This window comes from Neltuma alba, unplaced genomic scaffold (genome assembly GCF_004799145.2).
Source record: "Neltuma alba isolate B1F8T4 unplaced genomic scaffold, ASM479914v2 tig00012167_pilon, whole genome shotgun sequence".
In the NCBI taxonomy this organism is placed as follows: Eukaryota; Viridiplantae; Streptophyta; class Magnoliopsida; order Fabales; family Fabaceae; genus Neltuma; species Neltuma alba.
Window position 1 is genome coordinate 123794 of NW_021636714.1, and position 26170 is coordinate 149963.

General features: G+C 35.6%; 2 protein-coding genes and 1 pseudogene across 5 annotated transcripts; all 3 read right to left on the reverse strand.

The window, feature by feature from the left end:
* Positions 1-2684: 2684 nt before the first annotated feature.
* LOC114724061 (uncharacterized) lies at positions 2685-4986 on the reverse strand. Of its 4 annotated transcripts, none has more exons than XR_003738290.1 (2): positions 3118-4986; positions 2685-2999 (listed from the first exon to the last, which is right to left on the reverse strand). XR_003738290.1 is itself a non-coding variant. In XM_028910327.1 (2 exons), exon 2 carries the CDS (start codon positions 4752-4754, stop codon positions 3822-3824), a length of 933 nt encoding a protein of 310 aa, XP_028766160.1. In that variant the 5' UTR covers positions 4755-4760; positions 4851-4986; the 3' UTR covers positions 2685-3821. The 4 variants fall into 4 exon arrangements, 3 of the variants coding, with proteins under 3 accessions (XP_028766160.1, XP_028766162.1, XP_028766161.1); XM_028910327.1 differs by having other exon boundaries at positions 2685-4760; positions 4851-4986; XM_028910329.1 differs by having other exon boundaries at positions 2685-4760; positions 4944-4975.
* A 6125-nt stretch (positions 4987-11111) lies between these two features.
* On the reverse strand, positions 11112-13706 carry LOC114724131 (transcription factor bHLH137-like). Its single transcript, XM_028910435.1, has 8 exons — positions 13252-13706; positions 12935-13117; positions 12745-12810; positions 12583-12651; positions 12397-12480; positions 12115-12303; positions 11821-11956; positions 11112-11713 (listed from the first exon to the last, which is right to left on the reverse strand). Exons 1-7 carry the CDS (start codon positions 13603-13605, stop codon positions 11864-11866), a joined length of 1038 nt encoding a protein of 345 aa, XP_028766268.1. The 5' UTR covers positions 13606-13706; the 3' UTR covers positions 11112-11713; positions 11821-11863.
* Positions 13707-23604: 9898 nt separating this feature from the next.
* On the reverse strand, positions 23605-25956 carry LOC114724044 (mitochondrial phosphate carrier protein 3, mitochondrial-like; annotated as a pseudogene).
* Between the last annotated feature and the right edge of the window lie 214 nt (positions 25957-26170).

Genomic DNA, 26170 nt, shown 5'->3' on the forward strand with positions numbered 1-26170 from the left:
TAAAGAACTAGGTATTCACGTGCGTCAGTTTATAAGAATAATGAGCCCATAAAATGACGATGAAGGAGGAAGATGTCTCTGTTACTGCTTTTTGTTAAGACATTTGATGATTCTGGAAAACCTATGCCCATGTGAACGAATATGGAGGAGGACAAAATAGTATTTTTGGCTTGCTTATCAAGGACCATTAAATATGAGCTTATCATCCACGTTTAATTAATTCATCACGTATAATAATAGTAGTAGTAGTGGTAACAATAATAGTAGTAGTAGTAATAGTAATAGTAGTAGTAGTAGTAGTAATCCCTCATCACATGTTATACTTAGCAGGATTGATGAAATAAGGTTCAGATTTATACATAAAAGGCGGGTTTGAATTCTCTAAATCAAAATCTTGTGTTAGCCAACAATTGTTTCAAAGAAGATCATTTAAAGCAACACTGATCTTCTCTGTTTCATGCTCAAAGGAATCTCACCTTGTTGTAGATATGTAAGAATATATATAAGTTTGCTTTTTGTAAGTTCCAATTATACAAATGAAATTGATAGTGTGAAAAGGGAATCATTGGGATGCTAGCAAGCAGTGGCTTTATAGTAATGTTATGGTAGATATATAGAATTGTTAGATATAACATGAAAATGATGAGGAAGAAAGAAATAATGATGGGGATGGAGGTCCCCAAGAGATTAATAATATGGAATTGGGGGGGTTGGGGGGAAGAAGTGAATGTCAAAACGAACAATATGGTTGACTCTGCCATTGATGATATCAACGTGGTTGGTCCCTCTTTGCCATAGAACATATTCTTCTCACATTCATAATGAATGGAAGGCAATTAACATAGTATAAATATGGGAGTCTGCTAATGCAGGGTGAGGCATCAAATGTGTTATAGACAGATAGATAGAGAGCAGAAGAAGAGGAGGAGAGGGTGTTTCATGGAGACATAGAGCCATGTGTGGTAGCCAGGGATGGCTTGCCTAGCAATATATATCCATTCAATGAGTTCTTTGTGCTCTTGTCTGGTTTTGTGTTTTTTGCTGGCAGGCATCCTCGGCTACTTCATTGATTCTTGTCTTTCATGTGACACCCTCCATTCTTCCAACGTTAATTACCTATGCCAACGGGTTATTTTAGTTTCAATTCTCTTTAAGCCTTCATTTCTTTCTCCGGTGTTGTTTTGTATAGCCCCATGCACGCAATCATTTTTTTTTACCTCTCAATTTTGGTATCAGGATCCTCTTAACATATCGAGTTTAGGTGGAGAGTTATAAGAAGATCTTGCAACACTATTACCCAAAGAGAAACTCAGAGATTCTAGAGGAAAAACAATGTTTAAATCCCATATGGAGAATAAAGTATGGTCAAACATGATGAGATTTAAAGGCCTCATTGTAATCTAGGATGTTCAAGTGTAGAATCTATAAACTATGATTAGAATTGAAAGGATGGAAGGAGGCTAAAAGGATGGAGTTATATACTATTGTTATATATGTAGCAAAACCCTTATAATTTGGTCGTTTTACTTTTGTTGCTTTGTTGGACGGGGAAAAAAAGAAAGACCAGTTAGTTTCTACACTAAAATGGCTTTTCTTACTTGCTTAGTTTCTTTTTCAGCTCCAATTAGGGGAGGACTGTTTATTCCATCATTCAACCATTAGTATTTAGAACTGTGAGAGACTACAGAGAGTGTAATTGCTATAATAAAAACAGAAATTTGTTTGTTCTTTTTATTTTTTCAGCAGGCGGAAGTTTGTTTGTTCTATTTGGTTCTTTTTAACCTGCGGTTTTTTTTTTTTTGAGCTAAGAATTTCATGTTTATTTCATTTTGACGCTTTCCAAATTATAAAAAGCTATATAATTCATAAGTTATAAACGGTGCAACTTAGTTGGATTCCGTACAAAACACAGTTCCGTGATTTAGTTATACATGAGGAAGTGAAGCTCCAAGTGGGGGTTATTCAAGTCTTTTATGAAAACGGTACATGGTGAGGTTTGTATTGCCTTAGAAGGAGAATTTATTGCTGTATTGTGCTACTCTTTTGCAATACATTTGAATAATTCAGATTTAATTTAGATCAGCTAAACTTCGTTATTTCATAGATAAAAATTATTTTTATTCTCTACTCTGTTTTCGTAAAATTGAGTATATTTAACTATCAAATGCAGCTACGCATATTCGATGGAGAAGTGTCAAGTCAGAGTAATAGCGGTACATGGAGTCAATACTTCTTGGTGCTGATGCTTTTAAACACGCTCGATACTTCGAATGCACTTTGCCGGGCTCATCATTTATTAGTATAAAATATCAAAAGAATCCATTTCTTTTAATCTGATTCCTCGTCCTGGAACTAAATTTGACAAGCTGTAAAGAGTTCAATCCTCATTGATTACAATTAAAATGAGACTTCAGATAAGCCGTCAAGTTTTCAATCCGCATGAACGGGCGAAACCGGATTAAATTAAACTCAACAAGCACCTTGTTTGGCAGCGACTTGAAACCATTCATGTTCATTGTCTATTGATATTGGTGATCCGAGTTGCAGCGGTCATCTCACGAGAGGCATAATTGGCTATTCAATACTAGTCTCCGTACTAGAAAGTAAACCAGTGACACATCAGTGAGCACCACAGCTCTTTAGTTGCAAGCTGGGTGAAACAGTCAGATTGAGGGGGAAAGGGATTTCCGGGATAGTAAACCAAGTGACATATCATTTATTTTCGAGGCTCATTAATGGATGTTAATAGAATACGGAAGTTACCACTCAGGTTCCTTCATTGACTTTATTCATTTGAATTCCTCCCCACAAGACACACACACACGCACAGCTTCCCACCTGATGCAATCATTTGACAGTTCACATATTGACCTTCGTCATCATCACCTCACCTCCTGATTGCTCTATGATTAGCAAAACTTCCCGCTCTTTGAACAAGTAAATGGCCAAGAGCATGAGAAAATATTCGGTCCTCTTGGCACTTGGAAGGGCCCACATTGCTTTGAAGGAGAGAGGGAGTGACACGTGAGCAGCCTCACAGAATTATTGAATCCACTACGATCTAGTAAACACTTCACCAGTAAGGCCTGAAAGGAGGATGTAAGAAACAGTGCCTACCTGAATACAAAGCAAGCCCATCTCCACCCTCTCATTGTCCAACAGTCAAACACCAGATTCTCAACACTAGCAGAGAATAGAAAGTTGCCCGTGCATAAATCGCAAGTAACAAAGAGATTTAAAATGCATAAACTCCAACTAATCAGTCAAAAATATGCAGGGTATTATAACAAAATTACCAGAAGAATAACACCTCAATGACATGTGAAGCGAAACAAATTTGGCTTATTTTTAGGAAGCTCCTGGCTTGGGAACTCTTCCAAAATTGTAAGCATCTATTAATACAAACAGGCCAAGAGTTTCAGAGGCGCCCACGGAAAATGGTATGAAGATTTATCCGTGTCTCCAATGGATACAGTGACGAGATCATACAGCATTTCACTTCTTTTCTCATTCAGAAAAATACTTTCCCATAACGGTAGCCTTTTGTACTTATCAATGATATCATTAGAATTAGTTCATTGGAACCCCCCAAAAAAAAAAAAAAAACTACTTCAACAAAATTAACATTCTCGTATGTACTTGCACTGGATTGAAAAAAGATGTTTGGAAGTAAGAACAAGTGAGGACTAAGATTAGCTATTCTAAGCCAAACAAGTTATGGAAGAACATACTAGAGCTGGGTTCAGACTTCAGACATCCATCATAATTTGCTATGGCTGAGAATTCTCCAGTGCTACATTAGGCAAGAAAGGTAAAGAAGCTTATGAAAACCCCTTCCCGAGCTTCTGAATAGCAGAGTACATTTTTCTTCTTGATCCAACTGCGTTTATTCCCATATCTTTAAGATCCTCCAGCGTCAACATGGGCAAGACCTCATCATCGACCTCATGAATTTCAAACACAGGAGCATATCGACCAAGTCCTAATCCATTAAGCCAAATCCTAACCCCATCTTCTCCACAACTCCCTCTTCCACCATTGCCATTCCTATCCCCACATTTCCAGTCCCTCACATCCGTATCAGATGGGCCAGACAGCTCAATGCCATCGTGATGTTCCCTACCCTCTGAAACCCTCGCCCTAACTGATCTCCTATTGCCGTGATAATGCACCTCTCTGTCATTTCCATGACCTTCAACACCCAAATTCTCCAACGAATGAATTGGGCTTTGGTCTTTCAAGGGGCTATCCGAATTCTCTTTATCAAAATCCCTATATCCATCATCAATGTCTTCGCCGGCGCTATATTTTTCCTCCCCTTCCACCCCGCCGCCTCCTTCGTCGATTCTGGAAACCCAATTTGATCTGACCCGCTTGGTGGCAGTGGTACCTCTCTTTTTCGATTCTTTCACTTTCCAACTACCAATTGCCACGCAATCCAAATTGCTTTCTTTCTCGTCGCCCTCTAGGGTTTCGGTAAAATCCACAAAACCGCTTCCGGAACTTAAATTCGTCAAAGGTCGAGTCTTGGAGGATTTACCTGAGGCATTGGAGTCCTTCCTGTGATCGAGACCGAGCTTCCATGGCTTGTTGCTCCGACGAACATGCGAATCGTACGGCTGGTCTCCGATGTCGCCTAATCTGACGCTCGGCCTCCTTTGACGCTTGGACGAAGGGACGGGTTCGCAAGAGTTAACCATCAGCGTTCCTGCACCATTATTCAACTGCCCCTCCGGAGGCTGAATCTCCGCCATTTCTACCTGTTGGAGAAGAAACCGTGCGATTGAAAAATGCCCCAAGATTCGCTAATGTTTCTAGAAAGAAGGGTTCTTAGGGAATATGAAGAGAACTTATGATTGAGATTTCGGGGAGCGGGTGAATTAGATTAGAACAGAAAGAGATAATAGTAACTGCGGAGAGTAGAGCAGATGAAGAAGCGATACGAGTGCGCGTAGCGGACGACCTGGACGCTTGGCCTTGGAAGGTTGAGGAAATTGCTTGATTTACCCTCGACCATCTACAGTCCACAATACATACGGACGCGTGTAAACACTCTCGCTCTCGCTCGCCTGAATTATTGAAAATTATTAAATTTAATTAATAATTTGTGAGCATATAATATTTAATGATATTACCTCCTGTCCTTAATATAAGATCTCATTTTGACTTTTATTTTAATTCTCAATATAAGATCCTAATTCACTTTGTCTCTCATATTTATTTATTTTTTTCCAAGATAATCCTTCTAATAATGATAGTTCTAACAAACAAACTTGATTAGCAAGGATATTTTAGAAAAAATAATACTTATTTATTACAATAACGAACTAAACTTATTTTCTTACTCTACTCACATCAATAAACTAACTCTTATATTTATGACCGGAGATAGTATGATGTGAAAATAGACCCGCTGGTCAAAAGTCAAAACCAAGGCCTGCGTGTTATTAATATATTAATACATTTCAAATAATATATTCTTAAAATGATAAAAAAAAATTATTTAATTTAAATAAAAGTAATACATAGTAAAAACATATAAATTTAAAAATGCAATAATATATAAATAATGACTAAATAATTTTTTTTAATCGAGATCAAACAAAAACATGCACAAATATTTCAATACACAAATACACCTGCGTACAAAGCACAAATTTAAATCTTTCTCCAAGGGGAAAGAAAGATTGGTAAGTTTTTATGTAGTTAAATGTTGCTAATAAATGAAAGCAGACGAGTTTGAGCGGAGACCAGGTTTGCCGACTCGTTCATGGAGAAGTTAAGGGTTAGCATTAATAGGCAAACGGTCTATGTGTCCGCTTTCTTACGAACAATATCAATGAATGAAGCTTCGTACACATCAATGGACGCGTTGACCAAATAATTTTAAAAAAGAAAAAAACATTCAGATACGCCATTGGATTTGGGTTATGCCCAACTCAGGCATCAAAATTAAAATATGGGCCATCTTCCTCACAAGTTCGGTGGCGACCAACTCCGTTTCAAAATCAAACAGCGTTTTGGGCCTGTAAGTACCTTTGTATCCACTTTGTCTCTCTTTGCAATATCATTTTGGACAATTTATGTTCTGGGCCCTTTTCATTTGCCTTGAGGGCACATCTAAGCCCAACTATGTCAATAATATAGGGCCCAATAGCATTTTGACCCATGAATCCCAAGTCCAAAATAATGAAGGTTCATTCATGAACAGCTCCAGGCTAATGAATGAATTTCAAACTCATTTACTTTACAGGCTTTAAAACTTCTATATTTTTTGCGCCCAAACTTTTATCTTACGATTGGGTTAAGCTCAAGTGAATATGAATTATTTTTTTAACCAATATCTCAAATTTAAGTCACGAGAGAAACAGATGATTATAGCAACAGTGCTTTTGAGGCTTGTGGCTGGACACTGTTCAAACATGGATGATTGGATGATATTAGATGTGAGGTGTTTTTTACCAGAAAGAATAGTTTGTTATTTATTTTAATAAATAATTTTTAATATATATATTTTTATAGAGGAGGCGAGCACCTTGCCTAGTTAACTGAAGGGGGACATGGGGGAGGAAGGGACATAAAGGGACAAAGGCAGTTGAATGGGCAAATAGGCCATCCCTGGAGCATGCGTGCTTGCTCCCTGGTCTGCCAGTCCAAGTAGGACCCATATTGTGGGGCCCATAGGCCCATTGGGCCGACGTGGTCGTATCTTGGAAGTCTCTCTCTCTCTCTCTATGAGGGCAGGTCCGTCCCCTTCTTGTCGTCCTCTTTATCATATGAATTGAATAGTATGATCTCACGTCATTTTCTTCTCCCAACACTCCCAATTTCTCTGTCACTTTCTCTTTTTTCTTTCCCGCCAGACACCACTTGGCTTCAAACTCCACCACCTTGTTTTTAATAACGACGAGAGAAAAATTATAAAAATTTAAGACAACTAGTAAATATTAGTAAATATTGTTTATATTTAAAAATAAAAAGAAATGGTTTATTTTTTAAAAAAAACGCAGAGAATAACAACTAGCAAGTAGCCAAGTTAATTGTACAATCCATTGTCTACCTTCAGCTTCCTTTCTTAGTTATCTCGTTGGCATATCAAGTTTGGGCAGGGGCTGTAATAAGTTAAAACATGTGATCGGATATGAGGCGTGCCCGACAAATTAACTGTAGGTACCGACAATTAGATCCTTAATTAATGATTCCTTAATCTTCTCACTAATCACCATCACATGACCGACAGACGACAAGGCCAAATTGCATGAGAGTTCAGATTACAGACAGTTAGAATGGGAACGAAAGGCAAATAGTTACCCGCAATCTATTCATAATTGGTTGGTATTTATCATTAAGTGGCGTCACTAATCCAACGCGTTGTATTAGTAAGTAACTTGTGATAAATACGGGAGAGACGAGGTTTTGTGATTCGCTCAGACTGATTAAGGTTGTATTAGGCCTCCAATCATTATTAAGTAGGATTATATATAACAGATAATGATGATAAGACTAGTCATATCCCTGTCAACATTTAATCCAAGTCGGAGATTGCTCCAAAAGCCAAGATCTGGGCGTGTCTACTTACGCTCATGTCGGCTAAGTAACCAGACAAACGACTTGATTAAGCTTAACAGTCTCCTGTCTTTTACGTTTTGATGGAATCACTCCCATTCATGAAATTATATATTTTTTTTTTGTTTGTAAAAACTATAGTACTTCACCCAGTGTTGTTAACTACTTATTCTCGCAAAAAAAAAAAAAAAGACAGAGAAAGGAGAAAATAACATCTATGAAGCTAGTTTAAGAGGGTATTTGAATGAAGACAAACCATAATTTCAGAAATAATTTTACAGCATACAAAGTAAATATGTAAACGAGTTTATCTTGATTTACGGAAAAGTATTTTTAAAAAACACTTCTCCTAATTCCTAAACACCTCCTAAATTTTAACCAAGCCCGCATCTAATAGTTTTACTTTCTATTTATTCTTCTAATTCTATTTATAAATACTTTCAATATATTTTAGTCACATCAAGAAAAATCTCAAATCTTACAAATTTTACTTTAAAGTTTAATAATTTTTAAACTTTACCCTTATTTAATATGTACACTTCCTAAAAAATAACAAATGAAGGATAGGATATTACATACATGTTAAAAATTTAATAATGTGATTTCTAAATCAGATTAAAAAAACAATCTTTTTTCTCTACTGTGTAAATAGGACCGAAAAATATTTGTATAATTTACCAAATTCATTCATGATTAAAACGATTCAATAAAGTAAAGAAATTATATAAAAACAAAATAACCTAAAAATATTTCTATATCTTATCCCATGTTTCCTATCATCTAAAACGGCAACACTGCATCATAACAACGTCACCGGATGGCGACTGATCAGCACATTTTTTTTAGTTCATGCAGGTTCTGATGTAGTACATAACGGTAAAACTTTATTGCTCGCACTTATTAAACTTGAGCCACTTTTTACTTTGCATTTGCAGAACCCAACAGCAGCAATCCATGTCATCCGTGTATGAGCTGGCATCTCAGTGACGTGGCTGCTTCCCAATCATAAGCACATTGACGCGACCTCCCAAGTCACTGTGCCTACAGTAACATCTAAAGCATAAAGCTTTATATATATCCCCTTAGCTTCTTTTCCAGAAATTCTAAAGCGCTCAGTAGTAATAAAGGTTGTAAAAAGATAAGAGAAGGCTCTAGTTGAGCTTACCTACGTGGAGACAAACTGATTACAGAGAGGGACATTCATTCTATTGCATGCTTATGCCCAAAATCTGATCTTTTTTATCTGTATTTTTAACATTTAGGGTTGAACCTGGCAAGAACATGCGACAAGTGTCATATGTTTTTCATTATGTTTAAAAAGTGAGTCCTGGGTTTTGGACGATGACTTGTCATATTGGATCAGTATGCAAAGACAGGAGATCTGCAATATTAATTGAGTTGCTTGCAATCTTGGGAGACAATTCCACAGCAAAACTGTAAATGTTGCTGTCGTAAGATTCCTTTCAAACCCAATTTTGCAGATGAACTGATAATAATAATAATAACAACGATGGATTGGGAGAGAGAGGGAGATTTTGCAGGGAGCTAGAACGACCCCACGAGAAAACATTATGAAAGCTCAATAATTAATCAGTTTTTTTTAATAATTAATAATAAAAAAAAACATTGAATAAGCAATGATCATAATATGGCAGAAAGATGTACTACCAGAAACAATGTCATTACTGGATTACTAGTCAGTTTCAGGAGAGAGGGTCCAAGTCCATATCATGAAATGTTGTGTCTAAAGAGCAAGGGGGTCCCCTCTGTTGCAGATGGACGCGTTGGTGAGCAACAGGTATGATACAGCATTTACTTCTTTAGGTACTAAAATTTCTTTAAATATTAATTAATCAATTCGTAATTTATGGGGAGCATTTTGTGGTCTTCTATTAGAGCTTTCGTTCATGTTATTGCTTTTTCTTGACTTAAACTTGTAGGGGGGGCCAAGTGGCTGCTGATCAATTAGCTATCTACCGAGAGAACACAACAAAATTTGTTGTGTTGTCCAAATCCTGCATCGATTGGTCATCATTTGAAAACTTTTACGGTACTCTTCACGCATTAGTTTCCCTCACCTTTAATCGATTTATGTATGGTTGACACCAAATACTAGGATTTTTTTTATTTTTTTTTATTTTGAAGGAGTTGGTTCTAGAGCAGACAAGCTGGGAAGGAGAAGAAACCAGGCATGCCTGAAGTTGTTTTTTGGTTTTTTTGGGTGAGAAATTTGAAGTCAAATTTGATAAACAGATATGCAAGTTATTAAGTACATACATATACACACACACACACATATATATAACTTTATAATTTACTTGATCTGTCTATAAATCAAATCCATCTCAAGATCAGACACACAGAAGAGGACGGTGTATATGATTGGTAAGGAAAAGGAAACATGTGTGTCGACAGAGGGAACAGGTGGAACACCAAATCCACATGGCTTGTCTAAAACCATAGCATTCAAAGCTTAATAAGAAAGAAAAATTGCAGCTGCTTAGGGGATGGATTTCTGATTTCTTTTTGGATGGTAAGCGATAATGTCTCTCTTCCTCAATTCATAATTTTTCTTCTTGTTTCGAATTAACATTCCCCTGCTAAAGGCTACTTTTAAGCTTAAAAAAAGTTCATTCCCCACTTGCAAATTTAAACTGCACAGAACTGTGAAGAAAGCATGTCTTTTAAGGTCGAAGGTGTTTAATAATGTTCTTTCACATCCTTGAATACGTGGGCCATTTGAAAAGCCGAAAACAGTAGTACATGGGGAGAAAATGAAAAATGAAATCCCAGAAAGAAAGGCTTTACTGCTCTTGGTCATTTTCTGTTGACAAGATTGTCGTTTCAATTTCAAGGCGACATCCGGAAGGCATCCATGTTTTCACACCAGCATCTTCCGAACTTATTGATGAAATTCTGTTATTGATAGGGCAAATTTGAAACCAATCTTCTGAAATTAAGCTGAAGCTGTTCAAAAGCCTACATCAATATTAAATATACGAAATATAGAGGTTATTGATAAACCGAGATCGCAGTATGACTCATCTTGGAGCTCATGTTAGTTACGCAAGGTATTTTCTAGTTAATGATGCCAAAGAAATGGAATTTCTGACGTTTTAAGTAATCATATATTCATAAAAATCCAAGTCTTGTGAGTTTTAATTTTTAAATGCTTTCTTTTGAGTAAAACTTCCAAGAAAACCAATTAATTAACGAAGCACATCTATACGAGAACTTTGACATTTGTAGCTTGGACATGACAAGCTTTGGCAAGTTCAATTCACACAGTTTGGTTGTCCTGTCCCACATACAGAGAGACAGGAGCTACCCTGTTTCCAGAGAAAAATTGTCCCTCCTTGCTTGTTTCATTTTTATTGTCTTTTATTGGGACGTGGAGGATTGGATTGTAATTTCATACAAAGGAGTTCGGTTGGGGGAAAAACGAAGCTACTGTCATAAAAGTTCTGATGCGTATTAAAATGAAGTGAAAAAGAAGACGTAGATGCTCTGTCCATGGCTGATCCGCTCAGGATAATAATTTAAGAGAAAATATAATAAGGCCAAACCTCTGAAGATTCCGCAGATAACATATACATAAAGCTAACTGATCAGAAAACTGCGTAGCTTGTCATGTCAAGAACATGATCGTAGCATCGGCCTCTCATTTCTCAATAACGGTGAAATTAACTGTTGCAACGGAATAACTGCCACCACAAGAATCTTTTTTTAATATACACACACACACATATAATATAATTTACATGATTGAAATGATCTATTCAAAGTCTGATGTCTTTAAGATTGACCCAGAGCATCTTGGAATATGTGCAACATATCACTTGGAGAGTTAACAGGAACAGAACAATGGATCTAGAAAAGATATGGTCTTGTTTGGTCGGCAGTATATGTCCTCTGGGTTCTTCATCCATTGATTTTGCCGCCCTTTATTCATGTCCTAAAGGCCACTTTAATCTGATGGACTAGGAACCAAGCCAGAGATAATATTATGGCGACCAATTCTAATTTCTTCTCCGACTGATAATAATGATTCCAAGTGTGGCTCTGGTCTTTCGAGCATAAGAACTACTTTTTCACTGATTCTCGTGGCTGTCTGGAGCTGCCGTACCTACTGGAAAAGATAAATCCTCTGAAATAAAAAGAAAAAAACAAAACAAAATAAAGCGTAAGAGAAAAGATAACAACAGATACGTAAATCTTGTATTGTTGTTTATTAGGCAGGATTTGAGATCTTACAACATGTTGTTGCCTTGCAGGGCAGCTGTATATAAATTTATTGTTAATGAAAGAAACATAAGCTGTTGTTGATCCCATACGGATGAAGAAACTTTTGGCGTGGGTCTTCTATGTCCCAGAATTGACTACCTGTGTCCTGAAAATGATGTTTTCATCAGAATCAGGAAAAAGAAAAATAATATTATTGTAAAACCTAGATATTGCACCCATATATATATAACGCGAATACGACTTGATATAAACTTCATATGTTATATTGATTTTGATATTTTTCTCTAGTTATCTCTAGAATACCTCAGATAAGACATTGGCTCTCTGTCCTTGGAGAAAAGAAGAAGCTGAATTGTCCAATGGATAGTCATTAGCAGTAGGAAAGCCAGTGCTAGCGGTGGCGGTAATGGTGGTTGTATCAGCAAAAGTTGTGGCCTGGTTGAGGTTGCCTTGTTGCACAGATGGCGGTGCTGATGCCACGCAATTTGATTTCTGAACATTTTCAAAGCCAAATATTTGAGTCAAGTTCATAAGCCATAATTTTACATATAAAAATCATAAGCAAATCCCTAGGTTCCACTTCACCTCTGGTCTGATCATGAGGGAGTCAAGGTCCATTGTGAAGTCATAGAACATGGGATTCACAGAAGCAAGTTTCATTGACAAGAACTGCAGAATATAGAGGCATATAGCTAACTTGTTAGTTTTACTCATTGCAGGCAATCAACAATGTGGAATCATCACCACAAAAGAAACTTGATTTCATGGTACCTCCACTTGATTTTGTAGGGACTGAACATAATTGATGATTTCATCCAACATGAGGGCTTTTCCAGTCACCTATATATATAAACAAAACCCCGTAGAGGTGTCAGAAGATCTGAGAGAAACATAAAGATGCATCTCAAGAGAAAGAAACGAACTTCAAATTACCTTATCACAGCCTGGCACAAGTCGCTGCAACAACTTCATCCTCTCACTTATCTTCTCTCTTCTTGCCTAAAACATCCACAACCAGACATCAAGTTTTGGTAGTTTTAGGAATTTCCATGTCCAAACAGCTCTATCTAACTTCTAAGGGGACCCAGAGTTTAAAGATGTTTTAGAGTGTATATTAATTTACCCTTTCAGCTAGGCTGTGGCTATCGGTTGCCTGACCCCTTCTTGCTCTTACGTGGATATAACCTGTTGGAGGTTCTTCAGGACTCTTCTTCTGATTCTTCTTTTTATCTTTTGGCTTATCTCCTTCCTTCACCTCACCATTGTTGCTCTTTTTTTGTCTCTTGTTTCTTTCTCCGGTAGGCTCCTATTGAAGATAAGCACGAAGCAATCAAACAAGGATAATCAGTTTCTGGCAGCAAAATTTTGAGAATTTAGCGCATCCCGCACAACAAAGCTGTAGCAAAGAACCATGAAAGCTCAAATTTAAAGTTTACCTACCTTCGATTGAGGATGACTCAGGGAAGAACGATTCCTGTTTCTCCTCCTCTTCTCCATAGGAGTCACCTTCTGAGTAACCTGCTCACCAGGTTCAAGCTTATCCAACACCACAGAGGTCTCAGGACTCTGGTTTTTGGTCACAGAAGAAGGCTCATTATCACTCATGTTAAACTTGGAGCTTTGATCAACGAAGCAATTCTCTAAAGATGTCTCTTGAAACTGAGGAGCAGGATTTGTATGAGCCTGAGCCTGAACCTGAGGCTGCTCAGTGAAAGCTGGCATCTTAATGGGAGCACTAGAGAAAAATGGAGAGTCAACAAGGAAAGGGTGGTATTGGAATGAAAAAGCTGCCATGGACAGAGGTTGGAGGTTTTGAAAATGGAAGTTATGAAGGCAGTGATGGAAGATAGAAAGGGAAGGAAGCAGAGTGGTGATGAAGAGTGGGTCTGTGACAGAACTGAGAGGGAAGGTCTCAATATATAAAGATGTTGCCACATATTATTGCTCAAATCTCTTTAAAGGTAAATCATTACCATGCAAAGATAGTCCAGTCCAATCCCTTTGACTGGTCCAATCTCATCAACTCGAATTACAGATGCTAATAATAAATTTTATTCAGCATTCAAAATTGCATATATATATATATATATAATATTTTTTAAGGAAAAAAATGAGATGCTGAAAAGATAGGTTGATTTTTGGACCGGTTTGCTGGTGGCTTTGATGCGTCATTTTTACGAACACCTTCTGTGCATGAAGTACCAGGGTTTCTACTGTCCTCGCCCGAAAAACGCGCGGTTATTAACCTTATAAGCAATAATAAACTGAATTTACAGGCAGCATGTAATAAGGAAACTAACAATATCAGATGGTAAAGTACCGAACGAAGTCGAAACATCACGAGGATTTAAAAGAAAAAGGGAAAATGGAACGACGAAAGATTCACTCCACTCAAGGGTAAAGAATTTGTTTGGATTTTTATGGAGAAAATGAGAAACACGTTTAGAAATAAAACAATAAACTCATTTTCGTTAGAAATGCTGCCCGGAGTTAAATGAGAGTAATTTTTACAAGTTTAAATCTTGATTCATCACATTATAAAATAGGAGTGTTCACGGGACGGGACCGGGATAGGTCCGTCCTGATCCTGTCCTGGTGAATAGGGACAGGACGGGACGTCTGTTTTCTTTTTTTTAAAAAAAAAATACTACAATTTTTTATATGAAATTTTTTATGTTATAATACTTATTTTTTATTGGACTTCTAAAGATAAAAACATTATAAAAAATATTATGTGGAAAACTCAATTATTTAGTATAAAAAGGTATAAAAACAATACTATAAAAAATACAGTAAAAGAAACACTATATACTACAACTTAAGAGCTAAAAATCACTATAATAATTATTATTATTAATAAGTAAATTGAATAATCTAATAATAATTATTAATAAATAATTTTTTTAAAAAAAATGCCCTCGGACGAGATGGGACAACCCCGTCCCGTTACGATCACTGTTTCCCTCCCATCCCATACTTGTCCCGTCTCGAACTCATCAGAATCGGGACGGGACGAATTGAACACCCTTATTATAAAAGACTAACTTTAAATTTGTGTTTGAAATAAGTGATAAATCTATCTTTCTTTCTTCTTCTTTTTTTAACAAGGAAAATCTCGTTCTTTCGCTCTCAATATTTGATGAAAGTTAATTTTAATTTCTAGCAAGGAAAATATTTGAGAAAATAATGGCTTGTCAGATAGAATATTTCACATCACACCTCAGACAAGAAAATGAATAATTTAGGGCTTGTATATATTAACCTTGGCAAAATAGTTTTTATCCGAGTTAATTTTTGTGAACTGAAAATAAAATAAAAATTAATTAACTTATATTTAGATAATTTTTTATAAAAATATCAATTTAATAAAAAACTTATCTAAATTATATATTTAACACTCAGTTTGAGATGGTTCAAATCTTTAAAAAAAAAAAAGTAGTTTTTGTGTGAAAATTAAATATTTCAATCAGTTTTTTTAATCCTTATTAATATGAATTAAATTGCCCCTAAAAGTCATGTTAAATATGATTTTTCATCAACCAATTTTTTTGCCCCAATTCCGAACATGCACTGAAGGAACAGAAAAAGCGAAAGGTCACCGGGACATGGTCAGTGGAAAACAACAGAATTATTTAATGAGGCATCAGGGACGATCGATGTCATACAAAACAGGTTAGTACTTACAAGCGAATAAAAGAAAATTAAATAAAGATAATAAAAAATATAAAACAGTAACATTAATTCATAATTTGGATTCACAGAAAGATATATCATTAACCTGTTAAATTTAACTTTTTCACCCCCCAGGAGTTAAAATTTGTAAGGTTATGTATTGTGCAAATTTCTTCGCCTGAGAAAGAAAAGGGGGCCCCATGAAGCTGTTTCCCTCAACCTATAATAGAAACAAACAGTTGTTATTAAAGGCAAGTAACACTTTAAACCCCCATAAAAAAAAAAGGTATTAAAATTTCAATTAAAACCTTAATCCTTTATTGACATTAACAAGTTAATTGACCGAAATAGCCCTGTTTGTGTAAAAGAAGAAAAATAGTTGTAGGCTTTTTAACTTATATTTTGAAATTTTATTGAAAACTCTAAAAGTTGAATTAGAAAAATAATGTACGTGAGTAGAAAATCTTAAAAGTTTGACTGCAATCATTTGTCGTTGAGCACTTTTACATCTAAATTTTATTAATTTCTCAAAATTCTCGTTTTCCATCTCTTTTTTAGATTTGTGAGACAAAAAATAATAAATTATAAGAAGATTTCATTTTATTTGTTTCTCAAAATCAATCTTTATAAAATATAAAATAAAGTTTTAAACATATTTTTTTTTCCCAAATATAAAAGTCCATTCTAAAAGCATGGAATAAAAAACTTGTTTATTAAGCTGCGTGATGGGCTGGCGATGTTTGATCGAATTTTTTAGCACCCGGCGGCCCACACGGCATCAACCTAAACTATCACATGGGCGTACCAAAATGAAGTCACCACAATATACGAAAAATTAATCTTTACATCTTCATAGTTTTAATTTATTTGTAATTTATCTCCACACTGTGATTTGATGCAACTTAGTTAAAATCTAAGAATTGAGTTACAAATAAGTTAAAATTACATAAATAAAAAGAATAATTTTCTTTACAATATAGTATTTACGATTACTCATTTATCATATACGTACACATACAATAAATATGCTTGTAAATAAATTATACATCCTTTGAAAATTTGTTAAATTATAAGAATATTTTTTTTTATTTTTTGAATGAATATGTTAGGTTAATTAATTATGAATTTGTTCGTTAAAAACACTTATATCATGGACAAAATAGGTAGGAATATTTCAGCTCAAAAATTTAAAATTGAATTAAAATGTGGCACATCAAGTTTCGTTTTAAGAAGTTCGGGCAATTTAGGTCAAATAATTAATCTTTTAGTTCATACATAGCTTCCCTCAACTAATTTAGTTCATACTACCTCCGGTTTTTAATATAAGAGTTGTTTGAGTTTTATTTTGGTCCTAAATATGATATCACTGTTTACTTTGTTTTTTATATTTGTCTATTTTTTAAGATAATTATTGTAATAAGAATATTTCTAACCAATACACTTGATTAGTAAAGATATTTTAGAAAAAGATAATGTCTATTTGTTACAAGTGACTAGCTTAATTAGTTTTCTTAATCTACTTAAATTAGTCAGTTCTTATATTAAAGACTAGAGGTAGTATACCATTCTATTTTTTTCAGCTCGCTCCATAAGTTTAATCTTAATTCATTTGTTCGTCATTAAATTCCATTCACTCTATAAATTAATTAAATCATATTTGGCATTAACACATATACAAGCGTAAGATTTAAGTCGACTCACATTCTTCATATCATTATCTGGTACGCAATTTAATTAACTATCAGACTGTATCACGTGTTTTTTATATATATAATACACTCACACACACACACACACACGAATTATAATACGCACACGGTAAGTACTGAATGGTCAAAGTAAGCAATAAATTCAAAGGAAGTGAAAATGGCTGGCAAAGACTTAGTGTAGAAGAGTTGGAGCAGAGGGCGTGATTCACATTTAGAGGCTAAGACCTTAATTGTTCATGAACGTTAGGAAATTAAATTGGTCCAAACTCCATACTCCCGAAAGCAACAGATAGAAAAGGACACTTTAACCTTCAAACACTGTAGAAATCACTCTGCTAATTCACTGTTCATTTACACTTCCCTTCATTACTCCTCACCCCCTTCATGTCCCTCTTCTCTGCAGATCTTTTTCTACCCAGACCACTTCCCATATCACCCTCTCTGTGTCTCTGTGTGCATGGCTGTCTGCACACACACGCGCACACACACACACAAACACAGAGACACGCGCAGTGGCTTTCCTCGGAGTTCACAACCAGATTCCGTCAAACCTTACCTATATTTCATGTCAATGTAGCCACCTCCTTAATCGCAGCCTTAGCAGCTAGCTGAGTACACTGTCTCAAGCTGTACATGCATTGAAAACTACACGTGCTTTTATCATGCATTTATAATTAATTAGTCGATCTCTTCTTTAATTTCCCAAAAAAAAAAAGAAAGAGATGCTGTTCAGATTCAAAGCATTGTTACGCTGAAGGTTAACTTATAAGTATACAGTGTGCATGTGTGTGCGTGTGTGGTTTGTTGATATATTATGCATGATTGGAGTTCTGTTTCGTTCTGATTGGTCATTACTGATCAATCAATTAGGGTTTTTGTTTATAATATCAGCATCCTTTGGATTCTTCTCTCTCTGTTTTTTCCCCCCATTTTGTGTGTTGCCGACGCTGTTTGTTTCTATTTCTGTGTGCGATTCCATTTTGACCTTATGCATATATTTACGTGTGTGAGTACTATTATACATAGCTTGCCTCTCAGTGCATTCAAAAGCTTGATATAAACTAAAATCCCGTTTCCATATACTATATTCTATTTTTAATATAAGAACTAATTGACTAATTTGAATAAATTAAAATTTTTTATTAAATTAGTTATTTATAATAAATAAGTGCTGTTCTTTCTAGAATACCTTTACAACCTATATGTATTAGTTACAATTATTATTTGATTAAATATTTAATATGTACAGCTATTAGAATGATTATTTTGAAAAAATGGATAAATATGATAGACAAAATAGTGGATTGAGATCTTATATTTAGAACAAAATTAAAAACCAATCTAGTTCTGATATTGAATATCAAAGGCAGTATGTGTTTGGTGGTTTTACGGCCCAGTTAGCGGTGTGACTGCGTGATTAGTGAGTCTTAATTAGATGTGCATTATGTCACACGTGAACTTTAAGATTTTCGTTGGAAGTTGAATTTTCAAAGTGTTTCTTTTTGTTTTGTTTTGTTTTGGTGTCTTTTTAATTGCTGGCACAAAATGTATTAGGAGTTAGGAGCCGCGTAAGACACACAGGCGGTCTCGTCGTGATTTGACTTCTATCAAGCCATCGGCCACTGGGGTATTTTATCGCACGTTTCCCAGATATTAAGACGCAAGTTAGATTGTAGATGAAAAGAAGCGAAGTAAATGCAAAATGGTAGGTTCAATAGCAATTTGAGCCTTCAAAAATAGTTGTTTAATCCTAATTTACAAAATACGAAATAATAAGGATATGAAAAGAGTTTGTCTACTTACACACATGATAGAATGCAAAACGTAAATGGAAGCAAAAACAATAAGTGTTTTGATAGACAAAAGTATCATCAAGATTTCAGGGATGATTGCGCAGCCTTTTACATCATTATTTAGGTGATGCTCCAGACTAGTTATTATTTGACTTCTATCAAGCCATCGGCCACTGGGGTATTTTATCGCACACGTTTCCCAGATATTAAGACGCAAGTTAGATTGTAGATGAAAAGAAGCGAAGTAAATGCAAAATGGTAGGTTCAATAGCAATTTGAGCCTTCAAAAATAGTTGTTTAATTGTGATTTACAAAATACAAAATAAAGATATGAAAAGAGTTTCGTTTAACTTACACACATGATAGAATGCAAAATGTAAATGGAAGCATAAACAATAAGTGTTTTGATAGACAAAGTATCATCAAGATTTCAGGGATGATTGCGTAGCTTTTACATCATTATTTACAGGTGATGCTCCAGACTAGTTATTACACTTTCATCAATCTTTTGCACAAACTTCCCACTAATAAGCCTCGTCTCGCCTTTTCTGTATTAGTGAATATTAAGTATTCGTGAAACACGTTAGCTTCATTGTTTCATGATCACAGGTTGCGTTTCATCCCCTTATTCCTTCGAATCGTTGTTAAACAATAAAAATTCGTTTGAGAATGTAAATCATCGTTAAAAGAAAATATTCCAAAAAAATCATTTATTCAGTCTTTTCATTAGAATATTTATAACAATGATTTAGAAATTGCATAATTTTCTAAATAGTGGGTGTGGAGGCTACATTTATGACCATCAAGACAGATGGATCGTTGGATTCAGTAGCAAACTTTTGAACATACCCCCAACCATTACTGAGCTGTTGGCCATTTAGAATGGTCTCCAGATATGCTAGTATAAGAGAATGGAAAATGTTGATATTCTGACTGATTGTATTAAGGCGGCAAACCTAATTACTAGAGGATGTGACCCTCTTCGTCCTTTTAGAGACGTCATCGAGGAAACTAGATTACTATTCTATGGAAATTGGCATGTATAGACACATCACAGGAATAGACAGCATACTAGAACTAGAACTACTGACCACTTAGCCAGGTTATCTCCTATGTTAGATAGTAATTTTTGTACCTTTGATCAACCCCTACTTAACATTCATGAGGTGGCAGTTAATGAGGGGTAGCTTGACTTGTATTCGTATTTGTGCTTGTTGTGTTAATTAATGGACTTCAGTTTTCATGCAAAAAAAAAAATTGCATAATTTTTGCAACTTAAAAAAAGAAAAAAAAAAAAAAAACCGTTTCCTGCGTGCTCTAACGTAACTTAGCCCGTGTTCCATTGGCCCCGATGGATAAACCTAGTCCGTGTTCCAGATCATGTTTTTAATGTGTATTTTCAGCTTTTTCTGACAGACAATACATAATACCTTGGCGTTTGTCATTGTAGATGCCAGCAGACATTGACTTGCTGAGTATTTTTAAAAACGATATTCTATAATATGAAGGCGATCTCTGGGATTTTTTGACTTAATATAATTATCCTTTTTGATCCCCAACAACATGCAATTTTTGACCATTGAGTTAATCCTAAAGACTAACAATATAATTGCCAGCATCTATAATTCATGATTTTGTTTAATCAATAAAATATCCGGTAATCAGAACACGCTTCACACGCGGCCACGGCTTATATATCCCTTTAGTATTTATGATAAGCTTCAAATAACCAATTCATAGATAACAAACGATTAGTTAAAATTGGTTAAAAATACTAAATAGGTTAAATATATATTTTTCAAATATGCCCTTAAAATAAATGAGGAAAAAAGATAAAAAAGAATATGTGAGAAATTGTGACAAGAAAAAAAATAATTAAGGACAATATTCAAAAAATACATTAAATATTAAGACAAACCCAAATTAAAATTTATAAAATAGATTACACTCCTTTTTAAATTTAAAATTTATAAATAGGACTGAAGGGAATATTATGCTCAGGAAGAGTTCTTTTGAGGAGGGGGTTGTATTGCAATGATTTTGGCGGATTTTAAGGCGATCGAGTTCCTGTTGTGTATCAATTCTAAGAATATTGTTGTTGCAACCAACTTTTAATGTGCTAAGAGTACGGAAATGTCAATATATATGTGTGTAATAATACCCAGTTGTAGTACAAAAGTAAAATAGAGATACATGGTGTCAGCCAAAAAAAGAAGATATATATGGAAAATTAAACGCCGACGAATCCAGAAATGAAAGCGTGTAAGGGGTTTGTTTGAATTAGACAGGGATTGTCATATCATGTCGCATTAATGTCCTTAATTAATTGCATCTTGCATCCTATATCACGTTCCACTTTGGCAGTTTTTGTTTCTCTTTTGACCGCCCGTGAGAACCAGAGCCCATACTCCTCCCCCCCTTCCTCCTATTCATGCTGAGCGAGGAAGGCGAAAATGGACAGGAGAAACAAAAGAAGAATAGAAAGATGGAAAAACTTAGAGAGAAGCTAAGGCAAATGCAATTCTCATTTCAATATCGCTCAAGGCATAACATGTCGAGTTATTATTTATAAGTCTCAACCTAATCTTAAAAATTAACAAAGGAGCATTCTATAATTGTAATAATTAAAGGTGGATATAATCTCTGATTCTTTAAGTTTGGTCTCATTGGTTTTAATTTCTTAAGTTTCAAACGATATATTTTGATTCCTCAATTAATAAAATAGTCCAAATTTTTATTGGATTATAGAGACCAATGTCATAAATAAAAAGAAAAAAAACTCAAGAAACCAAAATATATAGTTTAAAACTTGAGAGACGAAAACTAAAATGAAGATAAATTTAAAAGATCAAAATTTGTATTAATCTTTTGTAAAATTAAATGCGCAAAACAATTAATCGTCTCTAACAAAGTCGAATATCTATAATGTCTAATAAAATTCTAATGAATCATTATTCCAAATCCCACTACCTATTGAGATTAACAGTACTGGGCTCACTGAATACGCCTGCATAGCTATGCTTAATCTTCTATTAATTCATACGCAGGGTATATGGCAGGTGTCCAACGTAACTATCGCATCCCTGTTGAGAGAAGGAGGCTCATTAATTAAGCAAGGCTTTGAATGGTCCAAAGAGGGTGTCTTTTCGAAGCTACCGAATGCCGGCAAGGGATGGACAGCATGTCCAGTCTTGAATTCCAAGCACGTCTTAGTTCAAGAGTCTATTTATTTAATTATATTGGTGTGCATATGAATAGATCGTTTGCTTCTCAACACTATACACTCGCCACAAACAAACGGAATTGCGCGTACTTCCTTCTTCTGACCTTCCCCATGTGAACTTCCCTTTGATCATGACATCCCTAATTTATTATTTGTCATTCTCTCATTCTTATCTCCTGAATCTTATCTCCCATAAAAACTTGAAAAAGAAGAATTGGGATTTTCTTCTAATGTGGGATTCTTCATGAAATAGTCAGATGAAATTTGAAAAATAGATTTTTTTTTTGTGAATGGTTTAATTCCAAATTTTAAGTCGTACAGGGAGCTGGAATAATCCTTCATTTTTTCTGGTCATGCACATTGCACAAGCTGTACAGCAACTCAAAGGTTACACGGCCCGCAGATAAAAATTTGAGAAATGTTTTTTAACATCAATGTATATATTTTCTAAACCTAACAATTACTTAAAAATTTATTAATTTTTAATAGAGTACAATAATAACTTGTTTTATACATTTCATATATTTCAATCAGCTTAATCTCTCATTTATATTCTGCCAAATCCTATATGTTAAATCCGCAGGCCAGACTGAATTGTGACAAAGTCAATAATTTGGAATTATTGGATTCCTCCCGGAAGCTGAACTATGCAAGTGTCTCATTCGTGAGTGAATCACTTCTAGTTGGTTGCGGAAAAAAAGAAGGGAGGAGGAAAAAGGACCATAATCAACGTAGTAAAACGCCCTAAACTAAAAACGTGGGATGGGGTATAACTGAAAATTGGGTTGGGAAGAACCCAGGCCCAGTATGTCTTTTCTTTCCCAGGCCCGAGGAGCAAATTCATTGATCGTTCAAAACTCGGGGAAATAAAATACTGCCTCCTGTCCTAATTTTAAGACCTTATTTATAAATTATAAATGAGGTTTTATAATTAAATCAAGAGGTAGTACCTAATTTCCCTCACCACGTTTATGTCAGATTCCCTAATCTGATATAAAAATTCAAATAAGGTTGTCTAATAGCTCTGTAGTTAACGTTACTCCTTTTCTGAGGGGAAAGGGCATCATTGGCATTGAAATAATGACTAGAGAAAGGAACGCCTTGAAGGCTCAACCTGTTGTAATACACTAATACTACATATTTCATCCATTTGACTGCTGAAACAGCATAATCGAACAACAATTAAAAGGGAAGTTTAAAAAAGCAAATTACCTAAACGGCCACCTCAAAACATGGAAGTATGGTGCTCGTAGTATAAAATAAAGAATCGTATGGTGAGCACTGGCAATAAAGCAGCCATTAGCATCCTAACATTATTTGCATCTCAGAAAAACGTCTTGGTCCTGAGAAGAAGCCCACCTATTGGGGTGTTTACTGTTGTTATCCGCTTCAAATTCTAAGCCTTTGCAACCTGTGCAGGAGCACCTCCTCCAGTCGTAGGCCTGAAAGAACAAACAACAAATTCATATTAATCGTAATGTGCTAAAACGTATGGACTATAATTTGAAGTTTTATATCACAACATTATATGTAAGGAATTACATTATGTTTAATATGAATGTCAGACATATGAACAGGCCATACTTGTTCGAAATGTACAAGTCGTAAAGGCAATTTTCTTAAAAGAAGCTACTTACAGTCCCACAAATACTTTGAAAGCGTCATAGATTCCCCACTGGGCTCCAGTGAGGGTTCCAATCATAACTATACGAAGTGGAAGGCCACGAGTGAAAAGCCCCCATAGCCCCAGCTTACTAACAGCCTGCACAGTAACCATTTGGTGAGCGTTAAGATGGGTGTTACGTTAGTTTGTTTCTAAATACTACTTCCGGTCCTAATTATAAGACCTCATTTATAGTTTACAAATGAGGTCTTATAATTAGAACTCTTGTTTCTTGTCTATAAACAAAGTCTTATAATTAGGACCAGAAGTAGTATATATGGTTCCACTCACATCGCCAACTGTGGCTCCCTTGGCATTGTTGAGGAATGAAACGAGGTTATCAGCAGGGTGAGAGACAACTGAACAGCAGAACACTCCAGCCACATATCCTGCTGCAAAACTTACTCCCAGCTGAAAATTTTGCTGCATTGGTCTTTAGGCGTAGGAATGACGTATTTGTAAAACATCTCCACAACCCGTCTCAAAAATGCAAATTTCATCATCGTATCTGAAAGGAATGAAAATTAAGTGGGGGGACTTGAGCTGGAAAATAGATAGGCAAAAAGTCTGTGTGGTGTGTGTTTTTTTACCAACGATCACTTTGACTGAAAAGCTCTCACGAGTGGCATAAATAACTTCTAACACAAGAAGAATCTACGCTTTGTCACTTTCTTTGGTTGTTATAAGGGTTATAGATTTATCCTTATGCATAAAAAGACATAAAGTGAAAATCTTTCTGGCTTACATGGAATCTGACGGCCCCAGAGAGGAACAAGTCCTTTGTACAACCTGCAAATTAAAATCGGAACGACTTGGAAAATCCACGCACTACCAATAGTAATATCCAAAATTGATAATTAAATGCAAGAAAGCTCGCGTACCCAAGAGCACCCTCGGCCTTGATAAACTTGGGCAATCCATCTGACAAACCTCGAGCAAAGCCGGGCTGAGTTTGAACACGAACTTTGACAGCCTCCATGGGGCAAAGAGCAACATCCGCAATCACCTCCGCTGAAGCAGAACCAGCCAGATATATCAACGTTTTGTACTTGGCTGCGTATTCTGGCCCTGCAATATCTGAGTAATACTTCTTGAAGAACTCATAAAATCCAAATTTGCACGCCCCTTGAGCACTATAGCCAAGCAGAGTCGGCACCCATCCTCGGAAAAAAAACCCTTCATTCCCTGCTCCCTCAGTAAAACTCCGAATCCCGATGAGATGCTCTTATACTTAGCTGGATCAATCTGAAAATACCAGAGATGGTACAGATAGTAAAGAAAATATTTTCCAGTATATAGGACGTGGACATGCATATGTATTTTTTGCGGAAGAATCAACAGCTCATGCTCATGCGACAAAACGTGAAAATGTAATAGTAAAGTGACCCTTAGATTGGTGAGAGTAATGGAAGAATGAGATGTTCCTCATTATAAGAGTCATTATCATCAATATGGAATTCATTAAGTTGTACTTTAAGTTAAGAAAAAGACTTGAAAATTTTCACTTTAATTTTGAAAACGGAAAAAAAAAAAAAAAATCAAATCCAACGACCATGTATCAAAATGCAGAGAACAAAGTCATAGTTGAATAGAATGAGTGATGAATGAAGAAACGAAGAAGAAAATGCTTAAATAGTGAAGTTCTTTAGCTTGTAGAAAAGTTTTTTATCCTTTGAGATTCAATCGTGCTGCGCTGAATTGTAAATAATAAATATCTAATCATGATATGTTTGTCGTTAACTTGACAGTAAACATTTTGCAAGTTGTGCCTATACGAGAAAAGACCTGCATGTTACACTTGACAAGATCGAGGGGAGTGACGGTCATATGAGTAAGGCCACAGCTGAGGATCCCACCGACTGTGCACGCTCCGTAGTAAGCCGGAGAAAACATCACAATCTTCTCGGACGGTGCAGGGATCAAGAAACTGCTTTTCGGCGGCGATGCCTTTGAAACAAGGGACGACGTCTGCCGCGGCAGTCCCAGATTCGTCTTCGCCAATGTATCAAAAGGGGAAAATGATTTTGATGAGTACAGGAACCCGGGGACGAGAGAGTGGCGAGATTCATCGCTCAGAGTAGCCATTGGCGACGGGGACGAATGTGGCTAGCTAGAAAGGAGCTGGGCTTGAGAAGAGGCGTCTGTCAATTTTTTTAATTTATTATTATTATTTTCTGTTGGTTGAAATTTAGCAGAAGAGGGGGAAAATGTGGAAAGAAGGAGGCGAGTTAAATTGAGTTTCAGAAGGTAAAGCGAGAAAATTGGAGGATTTACGGTTGGGAAGGAGAATGTCTAATGG

What these genes read in the sequence shown, in the direction of transcription:
- LOC114724131 (XM_028910435.1), bottom strand. Translation starts at nt 13,605, where the DNA reads ATGGCAGCTTTTTCATTCCAATACCACCCTTTCCTTGTTGACTCTCCA. An exon ending in TGAGTCATCCTCAATCGAAG is followed by an intron (nt 13,118 to 13,251) that starts GTAGGTAAACTT and finishes TATCTTCAATAG; the next exon opens with GAGCCTACCGGAGAAAGAAA. An exon ending in GCCACAGCCTAGCTGAAAGG is followed by an intron (nt 12,811 to 12,934) that starts GTAAATTAATAT and finishes TGGATGTTTTAG; the next exon opens with GCAAGAAGAGAGAAGATAAG.
- LOC114724061 (XM_028910327.1), bottom strand. Translation starts at nt 4,754, where the DNA reads ATGGCGGAGATTCAGCCTCCGGAGGGGCAGTTGAATAATGGTGCAGGA.